The sequence below is a fragment of the Musa acuminata genome, chromosome BXJ3-10 (genome assembly GCF_036884655.1).
Source record: "Musa acuminata AAA Group cultivar baxijiao chromosome BXJ3-10, Cavendish_Baxijiao_AAA, whole genome shotgun sequence".
Classification (NCBI taxonomy): Eukaryota; Viridiplantae; Streptophyta; class Magnoliopsida; order Zingiberales; family Musaceae; genus Musa; species Musa acuminata.
In genome coordinates this window covers 31,237,361-31,257,948 of record NC_088358.1, presented here as the reverse complement: position 1 = coordinate 31,257,948, position 20,588 = coordinate 31,237,361, and the positions used below count along the sequence as shown (strand labels likewise).

At 37.7% G+C, this 20,588-nt stretch overlaps 4 protein-coding genes across 10 annotated transcripts; 2 read left to right on the top strand and 2 right to left on the bottom strand.

The window, feature by feature from the left end:
* The first annotated feature begins 3,548 nt into the window (after window positions 1-3,548).
* On the top strand, window positions 3,549-4,268 carry LOC135651226 (salt stress-induced hydrophobic peptide ESI3-like). Its single transcript, XM_065171153.1, has 2 exons — window positions 3,549-3,948; window positions 4,033-4,268. Exons 1-2 carry the CDS (start codon window positions 3,868-3,870, stop codon window positions 4,114-4,116), a joined length of 165 nt encoding a protein of 54 aa, XP_065027225.1. The 5' UTR covers window positions 3,549-3,867; the 3' UTR covers window positions 4,117-4,268.
* Window positions 4,269-4,465: 197 nt separating this feature from the next.
* On the bottom strand, window positions 4,466-8,276 carry LOC135651225 (uncharacterized). 2 transcript variants are annotated; one of them, XM_065171151.1, is made up of 8 exons: window positions 7,982-8,276; window positions 7,083-7,244; window positions 6,737-6,997; window positions 6,570-6,604; window positions 6,399-6,485; window positions 6,125-6,266; window positions 5,439-6,025; window positions 4,466-5,351 (listed from the first exon to the last, which is right to left on the bottom strand). In XM_065171151.1, exons 1-8 carry the CDS (start codon window positions 8,070-8,072, stop codon window positions 4,767-4,769), a joined length of 1,950 nt encoding a protein of 649 aa, XP_065027223.1. In that variant the 5' UTR covers window positions 8,073-8,276; the 3' UTR covers window positions 4,466-4,766. The 2 variants fall into 2 exon arrangements, with proteins under 2 accessions (XP_065027223.1, XP_065027222.1); XM_065171150.1 differs by having other exon boundaries at window positions 6,399-6,488; window positions 7,982-8,275.
* A 333-nt stretch (window positions 8,277-8,609) lies between these two features.
* Window positions 8,610-15,661, top strand: LOC135651751 (mitochondrial hydrolase YKR070W-like). Of its 5 annotated transcripts, XR_010501924.1 has the most exons (13): window positions 8,610-8,823; window positions 8,926-9,029; window positions 10,396-10,431; window positions 10,926-10,999; window positions 11,866-11,906; window positions 12,126-12,200; window positions 12,328-12,529; window positions 13,270-13,365; window positions 13,503-13,570; window positions 13,649-13,847; window positions 14,127-14,274; window positions 14,878-14,961; window positions 15,370-15,424. XR_010501924.1 is itself a non-coding variant. In XM_065172150.1 (12 exons), the coding sequence occupies exons 1-12, from the start codon at window positions 8,708-8,710 to the stop codon at window positions 15,424-15,426; spliced, it is 1,152 nt and encodes a 383-aa protein (XP_065028222.1). In that variant the 5' UTR covers window positions 8,613-8,707; the 3' UTR covers window positions 15,427-15,661. The 5 variants fall into 5 exon arrangements, 4 of the variants coding, with proteins under 4 accessions (XP_065028224.1, XP_065028226.1, XP_065028222.1 ...); XM_065172150.1 differs by lacking the exon at window positions 14,127-14,274 and having other exon boundaries at window positions 8,613-8,823; window positions 15,370-15,661; XM_065172151.1 differs by lacking the exon at window positions 14,127-14,274 and having other exon boundaries at window positions 8,614-8,823; window positions 12,129-12,200; window positions 15,370-15,661.
* A 146-nt stretch (window positions 15,662-15,807) lies between these two features.
* On the bottom strand, window positions 15,808-20,319 carry LOC135651752 (protein MODIFIER OF SNC1 11-like). 2 transcript variants are annotated; one of them, XM_065172155.1, is made up of 5 exons: window positions 20,112-20,319; window positions 17,995-18,499; window positions 16,335-16,415; window positions 16,115-16,243; window positions 15,808-16,015 (listed from the first exon to the last, which is right to left on the bottom strand). In XM_065172155.1, exons 2-5 carry the CDS (start codon window positions 18,315-18,317, stop codon window positions 15,949-15,951), a joined length of 600 nt encoding a protein of 199 aa, XP_065028227.1. In that variant the 5' UTR covers window positions 18,318-18,499; window positions 20,112-20,319; the 3' UTR covers window positions 15,808-15,948. The 2 variants fall into 2 exon arrangements, with proteins under 2 accessions (XP_065028227.1, XP_065028228.1); XM_065172156.1 differs by lacking the exon at window positions 20,112-20,319 and adding an exon at window positions 19,377-20,102.
* Window positions 20,320-20,588: the final 269 nt, after the last annotated feature.

Below are 20,588 nucleotides of genomic sequence, written 5' to 3'. Positions count from 1 at the left end.
AAGAGTTGACCGAGTCCCAGCATGGAAGAAGATTCTTGATATTGTTTTGTAAACAAAACTTGAGCTCCACAATCTCTGTGTTTTTTTTTTTTTTTTTTTCCTTTCAATTAAATTTTTTTAGTTTCATTAAACTGCATATAAATATTAATCATTAAAATATTTTTATTTTTATAAAATAATAAATATGATATTTGAACTAGTCCTTTTGATAATCTATCATATCATTTGCTCGGAGAAAAAATCGTTGACGTCTTAGTTAGTTAGTTCGATATGATCCGGATCCATATGAGTTGGACTGTCAAAGGTGTCTTTAAGGTGAGAATGTTCAACTTCCGATATGTCACCTATATGAAAATCGAGGTCGAAAAAGGTTTTTCGATTTAATCTTTTTGATGCTTAAGTTAGTAACCTAAGATATCAGAGTGTATGTACGTTCAAGTTTCTTATTTTTTCTTATATGTTAAAGATAATTTTTTATACATAATTATAAAAGGTACGAAGGAAGTTTGTGATTATCTTTATCGACATAAACGACGAGAATGAAGTCTATAATAAATACGGTTGTCCTCTTCCCTCTTTGGATGATGACGTGTTGAATGATTAGTCGGCAATGTATCTCTTATCACTAGTCAAACTAATTAGTATTATAAAAAAAATATACTATAATATTATTAAAAAATAGTATATATATAATAGTTATATTTGTATTATAAATTATGTATTTGATATTGATAATCCATTCGACATGGTATTGATTTACCGTAAATTATTAGTTAGTATCAACTACGTTTAATTTGCATCATAATTTTCTTAATCTTTTTTTTTTATATTTTATAAATTAAATATTTAGCTCTAAAGGAAAAGAGAAGAATAATTATAGTCATGTCATGGGTCATCATCATTCTCAATAATTGATTGGTCACTTTACAATGGTCCATATGCAATCTCTATTTCTTGTTCTTCCCATTCAATAAAGAGCAAAGTAGAAGGATCCAATGAAAGAAAAAGCTACCAAACTTTGCATGAATCTTCTCCTCTGGCCACATGAAAATGACCGAAAATATACATAACATCTCAAAAAGCAAAAAGAAAAAATATATAGTTATATTTATCCTCACAAAAGTTAAAAAAAAAAAAAGAGAAAGAGATTAAAGTATAATAAACATAATATCGGGGAGAAAAAGATCTTTGATAATAAATGAAAATTTCAGATCAATAATAGATCATAATTTAGAAAAATCGATTTCAGATTTATATGATTCGACCCTCGTTATTTATGCTCGTAAAGAAAAATCAAATTACTCGTCCTGAGACAAAACTATAAATTATCTTTAAGTTAAGAGTCGACATATACATCATCTCACATTTATATTATTTTTTATTATCTTCATGGATCCAAAAATATTTATTAGTGGGAGTATACTTTAGAACTGTGCACAGATATCACAGGAATATTTCTGATGTGAGTTGGCAAATCTCACAGCCGCTACAGCCACACATCACAAGCGAATCACGCAGTGAATTCTGATACCATTCTGCTTCAATCCTTTGCGTGGTTCTACGAAAAGAAGCAAACTACTTTCCATAAAGCATGAGGCATTTGAATGGCTTTTCATTCTGCTGCATGACTTCGAGAGAGAGAGAGAGAGAGGAGGAGGATAGAGATGAATCCTTCTCTCCTTGGCTGGTTTTTACGACTGTGACTTCACACCCACAGCACATTGGTGTTAAGCATGTCACAGACGGACCGAAAGTACACTTTCATCTCATGATTAGATTTGCAGAGTGGCCTTAAGATGCTCTTTTCTGTGTGTCTACTCATCAAGGAGAGTTGTTTGCCTTTTGGCCAGAATTTGTGATGGAGAAACAGTCATGCATCTTTGATTCGATTGGATGAGAAATTAGTATGAGTGAAGTTATCTCAATGGAGTTGACGAACACAGCAAGCAATTTGACTCACAACTTTGAATATTTTGCTAACCTTCCATGTCCTATTCAAAAAGTCGATCCAATGAGAGGAAAAGGGCAGTCTGTGGTAGCTTCGTGAGTAAGCAAGCACCTCAAGTGACCAATTGCTTGTTCCTCTGTGCCATCTCTTTTCTAAATTTGACTTGATGGATCGATGATATGGATAACTATATTTGATCAATACTCAAAATTAGAGAAAATTGATTTGGTTTATAAGATTAAATAAAAATATTAGTATATCATATAGTCGATACCTCGGAATCATGCCCAAACCTAACATAATATAGTCGATACCTTGATACCATATTGTCATGAACTTAGTTGATTTTGCCTAAGCCATACGTTACCCTTACATTTTCGTCCGCAAAGGTCAGTCTCCAAAATTTCTTATAATTCCCTAAAATTTTTTTATAATTCCTTAAGGACCTGTAAAAAAAAAAAATGATTAAAGGAAGCATTTAACTTTACAAGCAGATTTCGCAAGCTCTAAATGATTGTACGATAAAAGATCTAAGGTAGTTCGTTGTGGTCAAAAATCTTTGTAAGTGCCCACATGACTAATATGGAACAAGATAGTGAACTAATCTTAAACAATATTTTAAAGGCTCATCTAGTCATGTGCCACCTAGTTAACTTCAAGGTATTGTATTATTTGACACTTCGCATCACTTTATAAAACTAAAAATAAAAAAAGACTATCTAGATGATTTTTTATTTTTAATTTTACTTTTGTACGATGTGCACACAACTTATGTTTACATGACTAAAACAATCACAAAAGTCATTCAAAATGAGACTATTAAACCTACTACAAGCTCTTTTATATATTAGAAAAAATATAATAAAATTAAAAGATATTGATATATATATATATAAACATTACATTGAGCATCCTTTCTATATATTTGTCCATAACAATACGACACTTAAGCTTATAAGGTTGAATAAATATTATTGCATGCCAGATTTGAGAGAGACATGCCACTTTCTCTATAACTAAATATCTATCACGAGAATAATAGTATTACGAGTTAAGTACGGGGAAGGGATACCACTTTTCCATGATCCACATCTACCACACGAGTGTAACAGTGTTGTGAGCTTATTATAAAATAGTTTTTTAGGTATATTTTAGTATATATATCTTTTTCTAAAACATAAGTCAAATCCATTGGATCCATAATGATTTAAGCATAAGTAGGCAGAGCGTCCCAACATAGTTTTATAGGGGTTCGTCATGTTCAAAATCAAGTAAGGTTGATATTGACTGAATTCAACTCTTGATAATTAAAAAGGATTTCAATTGACTTTGAATCAATATGTAACCCAAGACAATAAAAAATTAATTATAAAATTAAAAGATTTATGTAATCTCATCCAATAGTGAATTAAATACATAAATGATATAACTCTCGTATTCCAACATATCATCTTATGATATACATAGATCATATTATTATTATTTATTAATTATTTTTAAAGTACCTTTCTCACCCTATAATAGCCTGACAAGCTTACTATAAAAGCATATATGTAGATAAATTAGCGTCATTCGATCATAATCTGTTGACTTCCACACAATAACTAATGCCACCTGATATCATATAACAATTAATGGAATCAAGAAACAATATGATTCTCTTCTGCTAAACAAACCTCTTTTGATGCACGTCTCACGAACACACGGCAAGTCCAAAACAACTACTCTCATCTTGGATTTCTGCTACAGTAACGCTCAGAAGAGGTACGTGGCGTTGGCGGTGGAACACGCGGCACACATCAGACTGTTACAGCCCGCCACGTTTTAACATGCTTGTTCCCCCCTCTTCCACACCTTCCGGTTCGGAGTCACTCGTGAGAAGACCATCGTGAAGCTCCACTGGTTTCAGAGAGAGAGAGATGGGGTCAGAGACGTTCTTGGAAGTCATCTTGGCCATCTTGTTACCACCTGTGGGAGTCTTCCTGCGATATGGCTGTGGTGTAAGCTCTCTCTCTCTCTCTCTCTCTCTCTCTCTCTCTCTCTCTCTGTGATCAGAATCGGACATTTATGGGGTGATCTCGCAGGTGGAGTTCTGGATCGACCTGCTGTTGACGATACTGGGTTACATACCAGGAATAATTTACGCCATATATGTGTTGGTAGGATAGTGATGCATGTAGATGGAATGTAGATGGAGGAGGGATCATTACATAGTAGTAGTGGCAGCAAGAAGACGACATGAAGATGTTTCGTGGATAAACGATGATCTACTCTCACTTTTTTTTATAATAAAGCTTGTTTTTTCTTTTGTTTTTCGCAAGTGGTATTGAATTCCCATTCGCATTTTCCTGTTGTTGTTGTTGTGCCTGCAAATTAGCAACCTAACACCTCATTAAACCATTGCATGTGTTGATGCCGATTAGACCATCAGAAGCAGCAGTGGTATTGGTACACCAATTCAATGAATCATGATCTCAATTATCCTATCGATCACCATCTTGAGTGACTCCCAAGTCAAGAATCGAAGTGCCAAAATTTGAATCAACCTTATAATCGATTCCAGCTATAATAACTTATTGTTTCACTTTGGGTCCTTCAAGATTGATTGAAATGTAGTCATGCAAGTACAGCTCTTTCTCTGTTAATTTTGCTGACTTGAGAATGAAGCTTCGGTTCTGATTAGGGACAAACGATTACAGATTTCAGACATTGCTCAATGTCCAAAACAAAACCTTCTCGTCCTAAGTTGAGTAGAGAACTAACTTTAGTGTCATTTCTTTCCCCAGTGCTGTGCCCATATTTTGTCCTTGAAAGTTGTTCATTCTGCAGGAGACATATTTTCCTTTTCAATGTTGATGGTAGGGGGATCACATTGATAATTGTTCTGGTTCTCTGTTGCCTGTGTTTCTGAGTGTTTCCAAAGGACTCCGGAACTTCCATCAATCAGGATCATAGCTTCACCTTCCACTGGGATATTGGCCGTATGCTTTGGATGCGGATCACCATCTCGCTCTTTTGTACTTGGTTTTGGCAGTAGATCGCATTCAGCTTTGTTGACAACCGATGCATCAAAAACCTTTAATGGGCTATGGAAATCCTTGACGATGGGACTTGATTCCTTTTGTGCTTCTGATGTATCAGTCAAGCCACCCGATACAACAAGCTTCGGTAGTCGTTTAAGTGATGGGGACTCTGCAAGTGGACTCCGAGATAAAGCTGTTGATCGTGGAGAATCAGAATCGATGGCCATGTCCTGGTTTGCAGGTGACACATGTTGAATCTTTTTGGGTTTCGTTTTGTTCCCTGAATCAGACTTGTTGGGTACTCCAGTGGTGGTTTTGGGGAAACTGGGCTGCTGCCGAGGCTCTGAAACTGTTTTGACATCGCAGGCAAGAGATTTCTTCTGCATATCCAAATTAAAATCAATGTTAGAACAGGTAAAAGTTGCAAAAGACAATGGAGGTGGCTAGGATAAGAAATGTGGACGTACTGCATCGAAGTAGCCAATTTTTGGAGTTGGCATTTTGAGTCCTGAAGGTTTGTAGCATTTTGCCCCAGAGCTATCGTTAGGGCAACTTTTTGGATGAACTTTGGTAACAAGTAGTCCGTTTGATTGTCCAATATCTTCAGAACTGAGATTTGATTGGAGACCTGGAGGATGAACTTCTTCGTTGTCAGCACCAGGTTCAATGCCATCAATCAATGGTTTAACAGCAGAGAAAGTCGATGAAGATGATCCTGAAGTGACACTGTCGAAGGAGCTACTCGGAGAAGCAATTGAAGATAACTTGACAGAAGAATTTGGAGATACTGCACTGTTACTTGTATTTCTGCTAATTTTAGATCCACTCGTCCTCATGGATGCTTTATTGGTGATTGATCCAGATAGAGATCGATTGATAGCTCTGGAAGTACTTCTCGATCTTGTCGTCTCGGAAGGAGACTTACGTGCTGTGTCTCTCGAATTGTCAACCAGTTTCGGAGTAGGTTTTGGTGAACGGGAGGACTTTATAGTGTCACAAGAACCTCCTTTTATTTTCTTAGAAACTACAGCAGATTTCTGAGTTGCTGCATTGCCTGCCAAACCCACAATTGGATGAGAATTGATTACCAAAGCATACAGTAAAAGTAATTGCATTGCTCAAAGATGCAAGAGGATCCCTAATGAAATTGTACCTGGGATATCTTTTTTACTACTAGTTTTTATCTGGTTGTTTCCAGAAACAAGATTTGTCTTTGTTGGCATTGCTGGAAGAGTTCCTCTGGACAAAACCCTCGGTGGCTTTAACATCTTTGAATTAGTAACTCCATCAGCACCCTTCATAAAAGTATGAAATGTGAGCTCGACTAGAAAAATGTTTCGATTTGTTTGTATAATTAGATGGCCATAATTATTTGAAGTAAGGAAAATCTTAGAGCCTAAGGAAACTAGTATATAGCACGCGCATACCACATTTGTAACAACAGTGGCTGCTCTGGTGGCACTCTCACGAAGATGGTTGCTAACACCATGTCGCTCTGATGCCACAGGAGTGCACTTCTGATGACATGAGAGTTGTTAAGAACTCAAGTACATCAGCAATATGAACCAGTGAGATGAATACGAATAACGAAAACGTACCTTATTATGGGAAGATGGTTCGAGTTTCATTGATGCTGCAAAGCAGTATGATTGACTCATTTAGAAGAATTGCAAGCCACACAAACAGAAGCAAAATTATGGCAAAAAATCTACCACCAAGTGTTTCGAATATCTAAGAACATTCTTATATCCAAGGGAGAGTTCACCTCGCCTCGCTGGGTTGTTTTTCTTGATGGGCTGTGCCACATTCAAAGCTTTCTCTCCGGTACCAAAGGTCATCTGAATGGAAGCTCGAACATTTTCGAACAAATCTACCTCAAGATTCTCCAGTGCCCAGCTATCATTATCTAAAGTTGATGTTGATTCTGTTGATTTCCTTGCATCTTCCATAATTATAGGAAGTGAACATGCTTGAGTCTTCTTAAATGTGCTGTTCACGATGGCCAGTTCCTCATGATTCAGAACTCCTGTGGACAACAGATAAGATTCATCAAGCTTATAAAGTTCAGTTCAAAGATATGGAATGTTTGGTTGGTATCACAAACGCCATACCTTCGCTCGTAAAAAAGGCACTATCCCAGGCTAAACTTTTCCGCAAGTTGCATTTGCCAGTCTTTGTTTTATTATACTCTGGGGACTCTGAAAGATCGAGGGCTTGTTCTATTTGCTTGTTTATTTTCACTTGATTCCCGCTTTCCTCCGAACCAACAATCACTGATTGAAAACAGTAACTCTCAACATGATTTTCAGAAAGACCTCTAAGATTAAAGAACTAGAGCAAATATGTAAGAACGATGAGCACTGACAAATAACAAGCTCTAGATCATGCAACTATGATTGTAACACGGCTCTCAACAAAAAAAGAAAAAAATGATCAAAGTCCACATCGATGCAGAGACAATCATAGCATCATAAACAGGTTGCTGAAGAGCGTGCAGGAAGATGGTAATCACTATGTCGAACATAACAAACACAATCATAGGAGTTGGAAGTTAAGCATAAAAGACCATCCCAAACTTGTAATTGGATATATGTAATTCTCATGGATTGTGATTCTGACTGACAAGCATTGTCAACAATTACCATAATGTTCATCTCAGCTTTATCTGGTATGACTAAGGATATAAGCCAAAGATGAAGAGGTTTCCTTGTCGAATATGTATCAAGAAACATGCATCAATCAAAGAAACATATTCACAAACACAAGACACGCAAGACATGGTAGCTTTGTCATTGTTCTAGTGATCAATATTTAACCTTGTGCATTATAAATCGATTCTTTATGAGTCTACAGACATCAAAGTTCCACAATCGACCTATCTGTCCATGTGGGGCAGATCAAACCCAAGCACATCAAATCAAACGGATCAAAGACACAAGAACCATCGACCACATCAAGATTTGTCAGGATATCGTCAAAAAGGAAAGAAAGAAAGAAACGCGATGAGCACCTGGCGAGATCTGACCGATGAAGCCGTCGCAAGGGGAGGACGTGAGCAGATCATCCTCCGACGCGACGTCGATCAGAGAGAGCCTCTCCATGCTTCCTCCAAGACCCGATCGCCTCGCGAGCACCCCCAAATCGACTCGAAGAAGCAAGGAAGCGAACGAGAGAAGTGGAGATCGGAGTTCGGAGGCAAGGCAGAAAAGGCCGACTCGGGAAATGAAATGATTTCATTTGGAATAATATAATTTGATTTGTATATACACACTCCTCTTTTTTCAGCAAATGCAGTTGCCCTTTCTCTGTTGTCTTTGGTCGTGGTCGCGAAAAGAAGAGTGAAGTTATCAGATCCCACAACGTTACACAGGGAAATAAACGAGAGCGGGCAATTTGAATTTGGGGGATCGGAAAGGATCACCGCTTGTAGTTCTGCTATTGGAAATGGATCCAAACTTGGAATTGGGTCGGTACGATAGAACCATAAGCTTATTGGATCCAAAATAGAGATCCAAATTAAAGAACCCGGTTCAAACTCGAATTCCGGTTCATCAAACTCGAATCAGAGTGTTCTCTCTCTCTCTCGTTAAAGGACGAAAACACAGCGGCAAGCGCGACCTCAAAAAGCAAGAAGAAAAATAAATAAATAAATAAATAGAATAAAAAGCGAAGAGAAAGAAGGGTAACAGAATAAGGCTTGGTTTGTTGGGGACGGGAAACAGAATTGGAGGAGGGCATGAGGTTCCGTTCCGTCTTCTTTGGGGCGGCGTCGAGGGCAAAGCTCGGAACTCCGGCGCAGCAGCAGCGGTTTCGGCGCACCTACTCGCATCTCCGGCGGCCGGACTCTGAGAGGTCTCTTTCTTCGCGCGTGCTGCTTCTCCCTGCCTATCGATTCACTCTTCATTCCATTTGCCCACGATTCTGTTTCGCTGTCCTTCTTTTGGGGGTTCGCAGGCCTTGCTTTGGGATCGCGTTCGACATCGACGGCGTGATTCTTCGCGGACGCACCCCCATCGGAGGGTCTCCGCAGGCCCTCCGGAGGCTTTACGACGCCGACGGTATAGCTATTCGTTTTCTCGTTTCTTGAAATCTGGTGTTCCTGTTGAGATCTTCTTGCGTGGTCATGCCGTTTCTTTTTCTTGAAAGAAGTCGATCGTGGGGGATTTGGTGAAGGGTTACAGTGTTCTCGAAAGAAATAGGCAGCACATCCCTCCTTAAGTAATTTTGCGATGACAACATTAGAACAAGATTGATATACAAAGTATCAGAAATTTATCATAAATAATATCATTCTTGAAGCAGGGTTGCAATGGGCAATTTACTATGAACAAAATGTAGGCATCTCGATCAAGGAACTTTCGATTGAAGTTCCTCCAACATCGATACCATCTTGGAGATGGTCATCGCTCTTGAGCAGGCTGCTGATGCTTTGAACAAAGGAGTCACGAACATTTGGCTATCTTCCTGTACAGATCTTGCATAGTCATTCGATTGTATGACCAACTTTTGCCACGTTTGCTTAATTATTCAGGGCATTCACCTACATATGAATCTAGAATAGTCGGCGTGCTGTTTTTCCAGTTCTGTCAAGATTTCTCACTGCTTGGTCTTTTTTGGATTTTATCCTGAAGCCATTCCACATTGTTGATTCACATGATTTCATAATCATTTAATAGAACTTCTTATGCAAACTTTGGTATGATTTTCTTGCCATGTGCTTGTTCCTAAGAACATTCATGGAACGCGTTTAGTATGCTTTAATAGCAGAAATGCTTTTGAACATTGCACATTTATCCAACACGATTTTCCTGTCTGTGTCCGTGCCTTGCTGTTTTTTTCAATGATGTTGACTACAAGGCTTGACACTTTTTTGCAGTTGTGAAATGCGTTCTTTAATTTTCCTACAGGATACATGCAATGCTTTTGAAAATTCATACAGTGCTTGATTGCTTATTTAAAATATTCTTTTTGGATGCCTTAGTTGGAATATTTTGGTTATTTTCCAAAATAGGCATGAGTCAAAATGATTTTGGTTATTTTTCATGGCCAGCTAGATGATCCTTTATGCTTTGGTTGATTCTTTTCTACCATTTAGTTGGAATATTTGTACACATCTATTCCACATGTGGCATTTTTCTTCTGGTCATTCTTGAATATTTCATCTTCAGTTATTCCATGCTGATCATGAGCTGTAATTTTCTGAATTATTCATATTCAGAAGTATGCAGCTGAGTAACATAGAATGATATTAAGCATACAATCACAGTTACTTATATTATACAATAAATGCTCCTTTTGCTCAAGTTTATAACATCTAATAAGGAAGTAATTCTAGAAAGATTTGTGGACACTATGTTGTCTCGTGTGACCTTCTATGGTTATTGCTATTACAATTGTAAATTATCATTATTTTCTTCTTTGCAGGTTCGTTGAAGGTTCCATTTCTGTTCTTGACAAATGGTGAGCTTACTCTTTGGTTTCTTTGAAGTTCATTATATTTTATTTCAACTTATGATAAAACTGCAACTCAAAATGACATGATTTTTTATTCAATGAAGTCTTCCTACCCCTTTCTGCAATTAATTTTTAAGGTTAGCCACCTTAAGTATTTGTGAATCTTATACTGTCAACTAACCTTACATGACTGTTTTTTTAGTGAGTTTTGAGGACGTGTATGTTCATTGCATTCCTTTATAACATATATATCTATGTCTATATATATATATATATATATATATATATATATATATATACATACATACATACATACATATATATGTGTGTGTGTGTGTGTGTGCATATACATATATATATATATATATATATATATATATATATATATATGTATATATTCAAATTGATTGATTCATTGCAATGTGAAGTGGAGTCTTTATAAGTGATGTTGAGAGAAGCTTACCTAAAGCTTGATTCTTGATATCATTGTAAATGTATAGGAGGGGGTGTCCCAGAAACCAAACGAGCTCTGGAGTTGAGTGAGCTTTTGAAAGTTCAGATTTCAGCTCTACAGGTAATATATAAATATTATCTGTTTATTTACTTGTCTATATTCAAATATGAGTGATTTGGCGAAGCTCCTACCCTACCAGTTAAGGATCACATAAAGCCATTTTATTAACTACATCCCAATTATGAATTGAAACAATTGTATGGAAAAGCTACCGAATGACATCCATGTTATCCTCTCTTGTTTCACAGACATCAGGAAGCTGCTGCTAGTAGTATTGAAAATCATATTTCAAATAACAAACAAAGATTTGAGTTTGAACTTTGAGTTTTGAAAATCTTTTCCTTGACAAGCCTGATGATAAATTGGATGACTTTTTGATATCCAGAACAAACTTGTTCTAGTGCTCCTAAAATATGTATTCTTCTTTTGATATTTCTTTATACATTTAACATGTTAGTGTGGGGTTTGAAAAATGTATGTTACAATGCTGAAATTTGATAGTCTTCTGTTTGCTGTTGAACAGGTTTTTATGTTCCTCAGTTTCATGCATCATCTGCATAATTATCTGCAACGACAACTGTCTAGGATCCATAACTTCTACTGATTTAACATGCACGACTGCCTGCTAAGTTAAGAAACATGATAGAAGCTCTTTTTTTCTGGTTGCTTGTTTGAATATTGAACAAAAGATAATTATCTGACGTAAATATGTATAGCATTATCAGATATTGCAGCACTAAGGTCATAATATATTCAATTTCTTCCACCATGTTAGTGTATACTTGCTGGAGCAGATAACTAAGGAGTCCTGTAATAGATAATATAAATTATTGCATGTCATGCTGTAATTGATTTATTTAATTCTGCTCTTCTCATTAGCTTATAACCTCTCAAGGTATTTGCTTATTTATGTGACTATGATGCAGGTTGTGCAGGGTCATTCTCCTTTCCGACGGTTGGTCAGCAGGTACTGAAATGAAGATCACAAAATTTTCAAAATATTTGGGTGTTCATTAAAAAAATTCATTATTTTTTGGGATATGTGTAATTTTTATTAAAATTTCTTCCCATTCATGAATTTTCTTAGGAGAATATATTATAGGAATTTGTGATAACTCTTCATAAGTCAATTTGTAATTTTTGTTAAGGACAACATTATTGCATGGTTGTTGCTACTTATAATCAGCAGATTCGAGAATGAGCTTATCGTTGCCATTGGAAAAGGGGAACCTGCTGCAGTGATGTTGGAGTATGGATTCAAGTAAGAATGAAGCATTATTATTAATTTTGAATATTCTTATCTACAACAATCAGATATTCCAAAATAGACTGCATTAGTATTGGATGTTGTATACTAGTTTCCTGGCAATATCTTACTTTATGTGCAGAAAAGTTCTTTCTATTGATGATTATGCATCATACTTCAATGACATCGATCCCCTCTCTCAGTACAAGAGTTGGGGTCTCAAGCACTCGTATGAGAGAAACTATAATTCCAAGGGTTTGCAACCAAAATATGATGTGTATTCAGAGAGAGTAAAAGGTGCATTTGTTGTTAGTGACCCTGTTGATTGGGGAAGGGACATTCAGGTACTTATTTTCTCCCATTGCTTCTAGAGTATGTAAGTTGTTTTCTTATATGAAAGTATGTGCAAATATATCGACATATCATAGTCCATTCTTTACATGCCTTTTTGACTATCAAGCACCTATTGATACAAGTATTGCACTTGCACAGATCTCATGGTAACATATAAAATTCAGATGATGAGACACAACACTTATGCAGACATTATGATATCCTGATGCTTCTCTTCAGTCAGAATAAGACCATATAGATATTGGATTATAACAGAAGTGAATTGTGAATCAACAGTGATTCTGGTTCTCGTGTGTTGATCTCTTTGGTTATGTGAAATTAAGTTCTTGTGTTTTAATCTCGCTGCTTCATAATAAGTGCCTCTCTGTTCCTTATTTATTAGATCGTTGCTGATTTATTTCGTTGAATCGAGTCTTCTTGCAATTTATGTTTTTCCTTGTTCATTTGGATGTACCTAGCATTATGAACCATTTTCGTTAACTTTTCAAGTATGTATATGAAATTACACTACTATATACTCGAAACTGCCTATCAACTTACGTCGAGAAAATGTTACATTAACTGGTTTTCTCACAAGCTTCAAATGATACATATCAATTTACGCTGAGAAAATACTACAGTAACTGTTTTTCTCGCAAGCTTCAAATGATAGTTGATGATGTCTAGGTTTGAGTTGGCGATTTGACTTTCACAAACTACAAATTTTGATATGGAACATGCATGGATGCAGGTGCTTTGTGATATTTTAAGATGTGGCGGTCTTCCTGGAAAGGAAAATGGACATCAACCACCTTTATTTTTTGCAGCAGATGATCTTGAATACCAGGCAAGATAAAATTTAGATTAGAATCTTTTTTTTGAACAAGTTCTGGCTGCTGATAAATATTCGATTTTATATGTGTAATATTCTGTAATTTCTCTGGAGAACTTGAGGGAAATTGACCTCATGCTAATCTTATGTAGGCTGTATTTCCTTCTGAGCGCCTTGGGATGGGTGCTTTCAGGATAGGACTGGAAAGCATATATAACAGGTACTAGATATCACTGCTTACCCACCTCAATGGTCATGAAATTGTGCGAAACCCTCATATGCTTAACTGAAAATGCAGTATCCACAGCAGTCCTCTGGAGTATACTTCTTTTGGGAAACCAAATCCATTTGTTTTCAAGAATGCCGAGTCCATCCTGACCAAACTGGTGACACATGTGTGCCAGGTTAAGGAGACTATGATGGGCGAGAAATGTGCATTCAATACCATTTATATGATTGGTGATAATCCTAAGGTTGACATTAATGGTGCCAAGAAGGTATGTCAAAATGGACCCAGAATTCTTCCATAAATTGTGCTAGCATAAAAAAGAATCAGATTTATATACACAATCCTAGTATGTTTGTGAATAAAAATTCTACCATATTTAAGACCTGAACTCCTAAGCATGGAACACCCGTGGTGGTCATGATCAAGGATTGAAATTTCGTACAGTACCGAAATTTTAAGATTTATTTAGTACGGTACGGTATACCGAACGGTATATATATATATATATACCTCTATGTGGAGTAACGTCGCCTCGACGATGTTGCAGATTAAAAAAAAAATTTGCAAGCGACGTCACCTGAGAAGAGAAGAAAAAAACAAAATCTTCACCTCTCTGCCCCGCGACATCGATGCCTCTTCTCTCGCGTGCGGATGAGAAGTCGCCGATAGACGAGGAGGAGAGCGGCGATCTCCAGGTTCTCCCTTTTATTCCTATTTCTTTCTTCCCCTTCTCCCTCTTCTTTCTTCTCCCTCGGTCACCATCGATGATAACGTCTCAATGGACAGTATCGCTCAGTAGCGGATGGTCCGTGTACCAGTCGGTTGACAAACCGGTATGTACCACCCGGTACGGATGGTATCGGTCATGATATCCCATGTTGGCTGTAATGTACTGAAATGATCAGCAAGTCTCCATTCTGCTGCTCATGCTTTGTAGATCAATAACCAGCATGTGATTCAGTCTGCTGCTGTTTCCACCATTGTCTTCACAATTCATGCTATTAACTACATAATCAGTTGGTTTCCACTTCCATGCATCCTATTCCACCACCAAAAAGGACCTTTGTCTACCTTATAAGGTCCCTCGAGGTATCTGGTTGTCACATACAAGTTAACAAAGCCCCAGAATAATGGTGACTTGAGAAAAACCAGGGTGAGATCCTTTCTAACCTGTTTAAGGCTGCTGCTGCTACAATATTTATAACTTCCTGACAAGCTTACTGAATGTTGCAAAGAATGTTTTGAATTTTTTTAACACATCCACTGACAAGTCCTGGTTTATTATTATATTGTTGCAGGTGGGACATCCATGGTTTTCTATTCTCACAAGGACTGGGGTATTCCGGGGTAAAGACAACCATGAACAGTATCCAGCAGACCTGGTAGGTGCAATTATTCTCAAAATTATGTATCTTTTATATTTAATCAGACTCGACCAATGTACCCTCACACACTCAGGTGGTATAGTTATGATCACATGCAGGTAGAGTGCAGATCAGTAAGTTACATGAAGTTCAGTATACCACTGTATAGTGCTAAATAATATATCAGGATTTTAATTTATCATCCTGATACTAACAATTTGAGCACTGTATAGTGCAGATCTTAAATTTTATATATGCTTTTAAGAATAGATTTGTTGAGAATACACATTTTAATTAGGTGATAGATACTGTCATGAGTATTGGTTTGGAATAGAAGGCTTGCTGCTATATGCATAATGATCTCTTTTTAGGCAAACATAAATCCAATATGCCATAACTCGAACTGAATGACCTTTTTTTTCTCAGGTTGTGGATACCGTTGGAGACGCTATTGATTTCATTCTGAAAAAGGAGTGCACATGAGGTGGACTTTCTAATATTTTGGTGGATCTCCTCTTGAAGAAGTATGAAAATGTCAAGTTTCAATCTTCACGAGCATTTGGCTGCACCGATGCAGAGATATCTCAGATATGTTTTTGAATTTGATGTTGCAAAGATACCTCACGAACACTTTACCTGAAGTGAACTGTTGCTTTGATTTTACTAAATTGCCATACTAAATTGCCAAAAGATGCATAATGAGCTTTTTTTTCTCTGAGTTCACCAGAAAATTTATTTGACACTAAAATTTGTTAATTTTCTTATCATGTGTTGGATTCGTCCCACACCGTTGAATGCTGCAAGCTCATACGAGAACCACCAAAGCTCAGGGAGACGGGGAGAGAGAATTTTGGAGATCCTAAATGAAAAAGATTTGGAGTTCCTAAATCATTAAAAACCTCCATCATGTGTGATCTACATAGTTTCAGTAAACAGAATAACAAAAAAAAAAAAATCAAGCTTAAGGGAAATGCGCAACTGTTCTCTTTGCATCGAGAATGAAACTCAGCTACAGAGACCTACCATGTCAGAGTTCACTTGCCCGATAACATTAGGTGAGCCTTGTGAAAACCTGAACAACAAATGAAAGATAATCAGCTCACTTGATTAGATCTTATATCTAGAAGCACCATTTAAGAATAACAAAACCAAATGAAAGATAATCAATCACCTGATTGCTCTTGCCTTCCTTTTCTCATCTTCTGAACTATCATCCATCTTGGAGTTTGTTGCAAATCTTTCCAACCGTGCCTTCTTCTTTGCGGCCTCATCAGCTACAGTGTCATTCTTAAGCCCAAACCTAAAATATCGCAGAACAAGAGGCCTTCAAACTTCCCTCACAAAGTTCACAATCTCAGAGTGGAAAAAAAATGTCAGCCAAAAGTAAGCACCTCTCTGCCCGGGCTTTTCTCTTTTGCTCCTCTAGAAGTCCAACATTCTTTGGTCCACTTAATGTTGACCCAGTTCCAAACCTAACAATGAGATTTGCAGTAAATGTAAAGGGAAATTATGATTCCCAACTAATTTTTTTAAAAAATAAAACAGAATCTGAAAACAAAAAAATTGGGTTAAATAATTGGAAACAAGGTACTGAAACAGAACTGAAAAACAATGACCACAACGTACTCCCAACTCATAGCCCACCTGAGACAGCAGTATTTTATCACAATATGAAAAAGCCGAATTGGAATGCATTCGCCACAAATTTGGATTGTGCCTCAACCACTAGAAAAAGAATCCTTCTATGTTGTAATAGCAAATATTATAACACCAATACAATTTTAATTCACAGCAAACAGTCAATAACACATAAATACAGAAGGCTTTATGTATGGGTTCACTCTTGTTTCAGTGAACCCATCCCATGCTAAGATATAGGCCTACATATCTTTTATATGTAGTAGGTTTGCGGTGGCCGTCATGGAAATAATCCATTCCAAATAAATGGCTGTACCCATACATAACAGTTCAGGGCGCTTAAATTAGAACCTACAGATATCATTCTCATAGAGACTTCCATGACTTCAGATGCCTATTTAGTTTGCTAAAATGGCACCACCAAGGTCAACTAAAACTGAAGGTAGTTCACTTCCAGTGTATTTAAATACGTTAAGTAGAAAGGAGGGGAGGAAGCCTCCCTTCACAAGAGCTGCTTTTCTCATGCTCCAGTGGCGATTCTCAAGAAAATAGCACAAAAATCTAAGAGTGTAATTAATACACCAATTTTATTATTTAGCTTAAACCAAAACAAAAAAGATATAGGGAAAAACAAAATTAAATAATTAAACTCTCCAGTGAACCACTACACAATTTAGTTTAAGCTTTTAAGCAAGAAACTAAACAAGTTTACAATTAACTAAAGATCATATAAAATTGTTTCATAACTGTACCATCATGCTCTTGTTCTTATTTTTAAAAATGGCTCTAATATGCCAAAGCTGCATAGACTTTACATTATGATATAGAACAACTTGGAATCTTAGACCAGAATTAAACATAAACTTCAAAATCATTCTATATAATTCTTTATCTCCTCATTTAACCCAAATCAATATATGGTGCCAGATCTGGACATTTTACATCCGATGAATACTAGCCTCTGCAAATAGCATCTCATACTAAAACTAGGTTCTAAAGACAATCATCTTACTGACATAATCACACATGAGAGTTTTGGCAATATCAAATTATTTCTTAAAGAGGCGATTATCATGAGCCAGCACACAAACATATTATAATTTTTTGTTCCTAAGGACTAGAACTGACAAGTTTCTATGAGATAGAACTACCAGATGAACCATTCAAGACATTCCTTATACTATCAGGGAGAATATCTCATCCACCAGTATGATCGTAATCTCCTACGAGCTATTTCCATGTTCAGTCTTCGTAAATTGGCATGCAACTTAATATCCTAGTCACCACGATTCTCCTGGTGCCCCCGATTAAATCTCTCTCCTCCCCCCCCCCCTAAACCCAAGATAAGTTTCGCTCAAACGAACTTGAGGATAAATTTCTCGGAAAATAGAATTCAAAATTCAAACTTCTTACCTCTCTGCTCGTGAATTTCGTTTCTCCTCTTCGGAAAGCATTACCGCCGTCCCGAATCGCTCGGCTCGCCGAAGCTTCTTCTGCAGATCAGTGACGGGGCCGTTCTGCATGGCACTCGTCAAGACCGAGTTGGATCCCACGGCCGCAGCGTTCCCATGGATTGCGGGATCCAATCGGGCAGAGCTCGCGTCGGGCGAGGGAATAGGGTTTTCAAGGCATGCCGCCGGAGGAGCGGGTTTGTCGGCGGCCGCTGCCGGAGGTGGAGGTGTCTCTAGGGCTTTCTTTCCGGGCTCGGCGGAAGCATGGGGGTTTTGGGACGCCATGAGGATTTGGGGGTCGGTGAGAGGGAGGCACAGGCGAGGTGGTAGGGCCGAGCGGTAAGTGGCGTCAGTTCGTTGTTGGAAACCAATAAAAGGTGCGGTACCACCGACTCCAAGCCACCGATCAAACCGGTTCAGTTACTCGTCTCAAACTCGCAGTGCCGCTTGGGACGACAGGCAAAGGTCTTTGTCACGTAACATATAAAAACCCGAGCCGTTACCACGAATTAGGATATGCACTCAATGGATTTAGGATCATCATGGTAAAAAATAATTTATGAAATCATTCAGAAATATATACATTGGTTATAATAAAATCTTCTAATATCTTTAATGTTACACTCGAATCTTAACGAGGAAACAAAAAGGAAAGAATTGTGTTCCAATGGACATGGATCTTATATTCATTAATGATAATAAATAAAAACAAAGATGTCAGTCATATCATTACTATTGCCATGACTAGAACCATTACCAAAAACATTACTATTACCATTCTCATTACCACAACCAATACCAATATCATTACTAATACTATTACTTACCAATACTATTATACCAATACCACTATTATTAAATTTATCAATACAAATTTCAATAACATTACTATTGTCAACACAGGAAACTAAGCATTGTCACCACATACTTGCTTATTATGCGTAGATGTAAGGCAATAATCTACAAAAAATATTTTCCTTATACTGACTAAAAGAATAACCTATTGGAACAACACGTGCAATTGTTCTTCATAGTAAACACCTTTAAGCGGCCACCGTTATGCTATAATTCTAATTTAACCCGGTCTAAATATTAATCTTTTCTAGTGGCCGAAGAAACATTAAACGCATGAGCCCGGTGGTTCAACAAATTCATACGAAGAAATGACGAAGGAAATAACAATAGGGATCTAATTGCTCCCTGTTGCTAAATTTGATCCATAATCCCCTCGTTTCTTGCATGAAAAGTGCCCGAAAAGATCAAGGAAAAACATAGCAACAAACAAGATCGCAATAGAATTCCAAATGAACAAACGGAAGAGAAGAGAGGGATAAAGGATCTCACCGAAACTTTGGAGCGAAGAGTCGGAGCACTCAGCACCAGACCAAGAAACGGTGAAATCTCCGCGTATTCATAAGTTTCTCCTTGTAATGGAGATCACGACCTCCAATCCGATCGATCAACAGATCTATATTTTCGATCGATCGCGAGAGGAATCCAAAGGAACGAACGGAAGAGAGGGAGAAGGGTCTCACCGAAAACTCGAGACCATATCAAGAAACGGCGAGATCTCACCCTATTCATAAGTTTCTGCTTCTTGTAATGGAAATCACGACGTCTAATCCGATCGATCAACAAGTTATAGTTTCAATAGATCGAAAGAGGAACCCACAGGAGCAAACGGAAGAGACATGAGAGCGAGGAGGGTCTCACCGAATCTTTGGAGCGAAGTGTGGGAGCACTCGACACCAGATCAAGAAACGGTGAGATGTCAACCTTTTCATAAGTTTCGCCTTCTTGTAACGGAGATCACGACATCCAATTCGATCGGTTAACAGGTTATAATTTCAATAGATCGATAGAGGAATCCGAAGGAACAAACGGAAGAAGGTCTCACTGAAACTTTGGTGCGAAGAACCGGAGCACTCGAGACCATATCAAGTAACGGCGAGATCTTCCCCGGTTCATAAGTATCTCCTTGAGATCACGACGTCCAATCCGATCGATCAAGTTTCAATCGATCGCAAGAGGAACCCAAAGTAACAAACCAAGGAGAGAAGAGAGGGAGGAGGGTCTCACCGAAGCTTTTTGGATCGAAGAACCAGAGAACGCGACGCCAGATCAAGAAAGTTTCTCCTTCTTGTAACGGAGATCACGAAGTCCAATCCGATCGATGAATAGGTTATAGTGTCAATCGACCGAAAGAGGAATCACTATAGTCTCCATCGATCGCAAGAGGAATCGAGAGGAACGAACGGAAGAGAGAAGAGTGGGAGAAGCTTTGGACCGAGGGAACGAAGCATTCGACTAACGGACTATGACACGGCTATTTATGCGTAGTTCCTTCTTGAAACGGACGTGATAGGCGACCCATTTCGTCACGTGGCATCTTCTCAACCCGTTGATTAGTCGAACAGTGGGACCGTCGTTCTTCGATGAGATGACGTCAGGGTATTAGTAGTACTCGCCTCCAACAACCATCACAGGGATCGGCTGCAACGCAGATTGGAGCAGACTAAATGACCGGCCACCAGCTGCCCTACACGTGTCCAATCA

Excerpts from the sequence above, each read along its gene's own strand:
- LOC135651226 (XM_065171153.1), top strand. The coding sequence starts at position 3,868 with ATGGGGTCAGAGACGTTCTTGGAAGTCATCTTGGCCATCTTGTTACCA. Across the intron at positions 3,949-4,032 it reads TCCTGCGATATGGCTGTGGT|GTGGAGTTCTGGATCGACCT; the intron begins GTAAGCTCTCTC and ends GTGATCTCGCAG.
- LOC135651225 (XM_065171150.1), bottom strand. The coding sequence starts at position 8,072 with ATGGAGAGGCTCTCTCTGATCGACGTCGCGTCGGAGGATGATCTGCTC. Across the intron at positions 6,998-7,082 it reads TGCCTTTTTTACGAGCGAAG|GAGTTCTGAATCATGAGGAA; the intron begins GTATGGCGTTTG and ends TGTTGTCCACAG. Across the intron at positions 6,026-6,124 it reads TAGTAAAAAAGATATCCCAG|GCAATGCAGCAACTCAGAAA; the intron begins GTACAATTTCAT and ends TGGGTTTGGCAG.
- LOC135651751 (XM_065172150.1), top strand. The coding sequence starts at position 8,708 with ATGAGGTTCCGTTCCGTCTTCTTTGGGGCGGCGTCGAGGGCAAAGCTC. Across the intron at positions 13,848-14,877 it reads ACATTAATGGTGCCAAGAAG|GTGGGACATCCATGGTTTTC; the intron begins GTATGTCAAAAT and ends ATATTGTTGCAG. Across the intron at positions 14,962-15,369 it reads AACAGTATCCAGCAGACCTG|GTTGTGGATACCGTTGGAGA; the intron begins GTAGGTGCAATT and ends TTTTTTTCTCAG.
- LOC135651752 (XM_065172155.1), bottom strand. The coding sequence starts at position 18,317 with ATGGCGTCCCAAAACCCCCATGCTTCCGCCGAGCCCGGAAAGAAAGCC. Across the intron at positions 16,244-16,334 it reads AGAAAAGCCCGGGCAGAGAG|GTTTGGGCTTAAGAATGACA; the intron begins GTGCTTACTTTT and ends GCGATATTTTAG. Across the intron at positions 16,016-16,114 it reads AGGAAGGCAAGAGCAATCAG|GTTTTCACAAGGCTCACCTA; the intron begins GTGATTGATTAT and ends TTTGTTGTTCAG.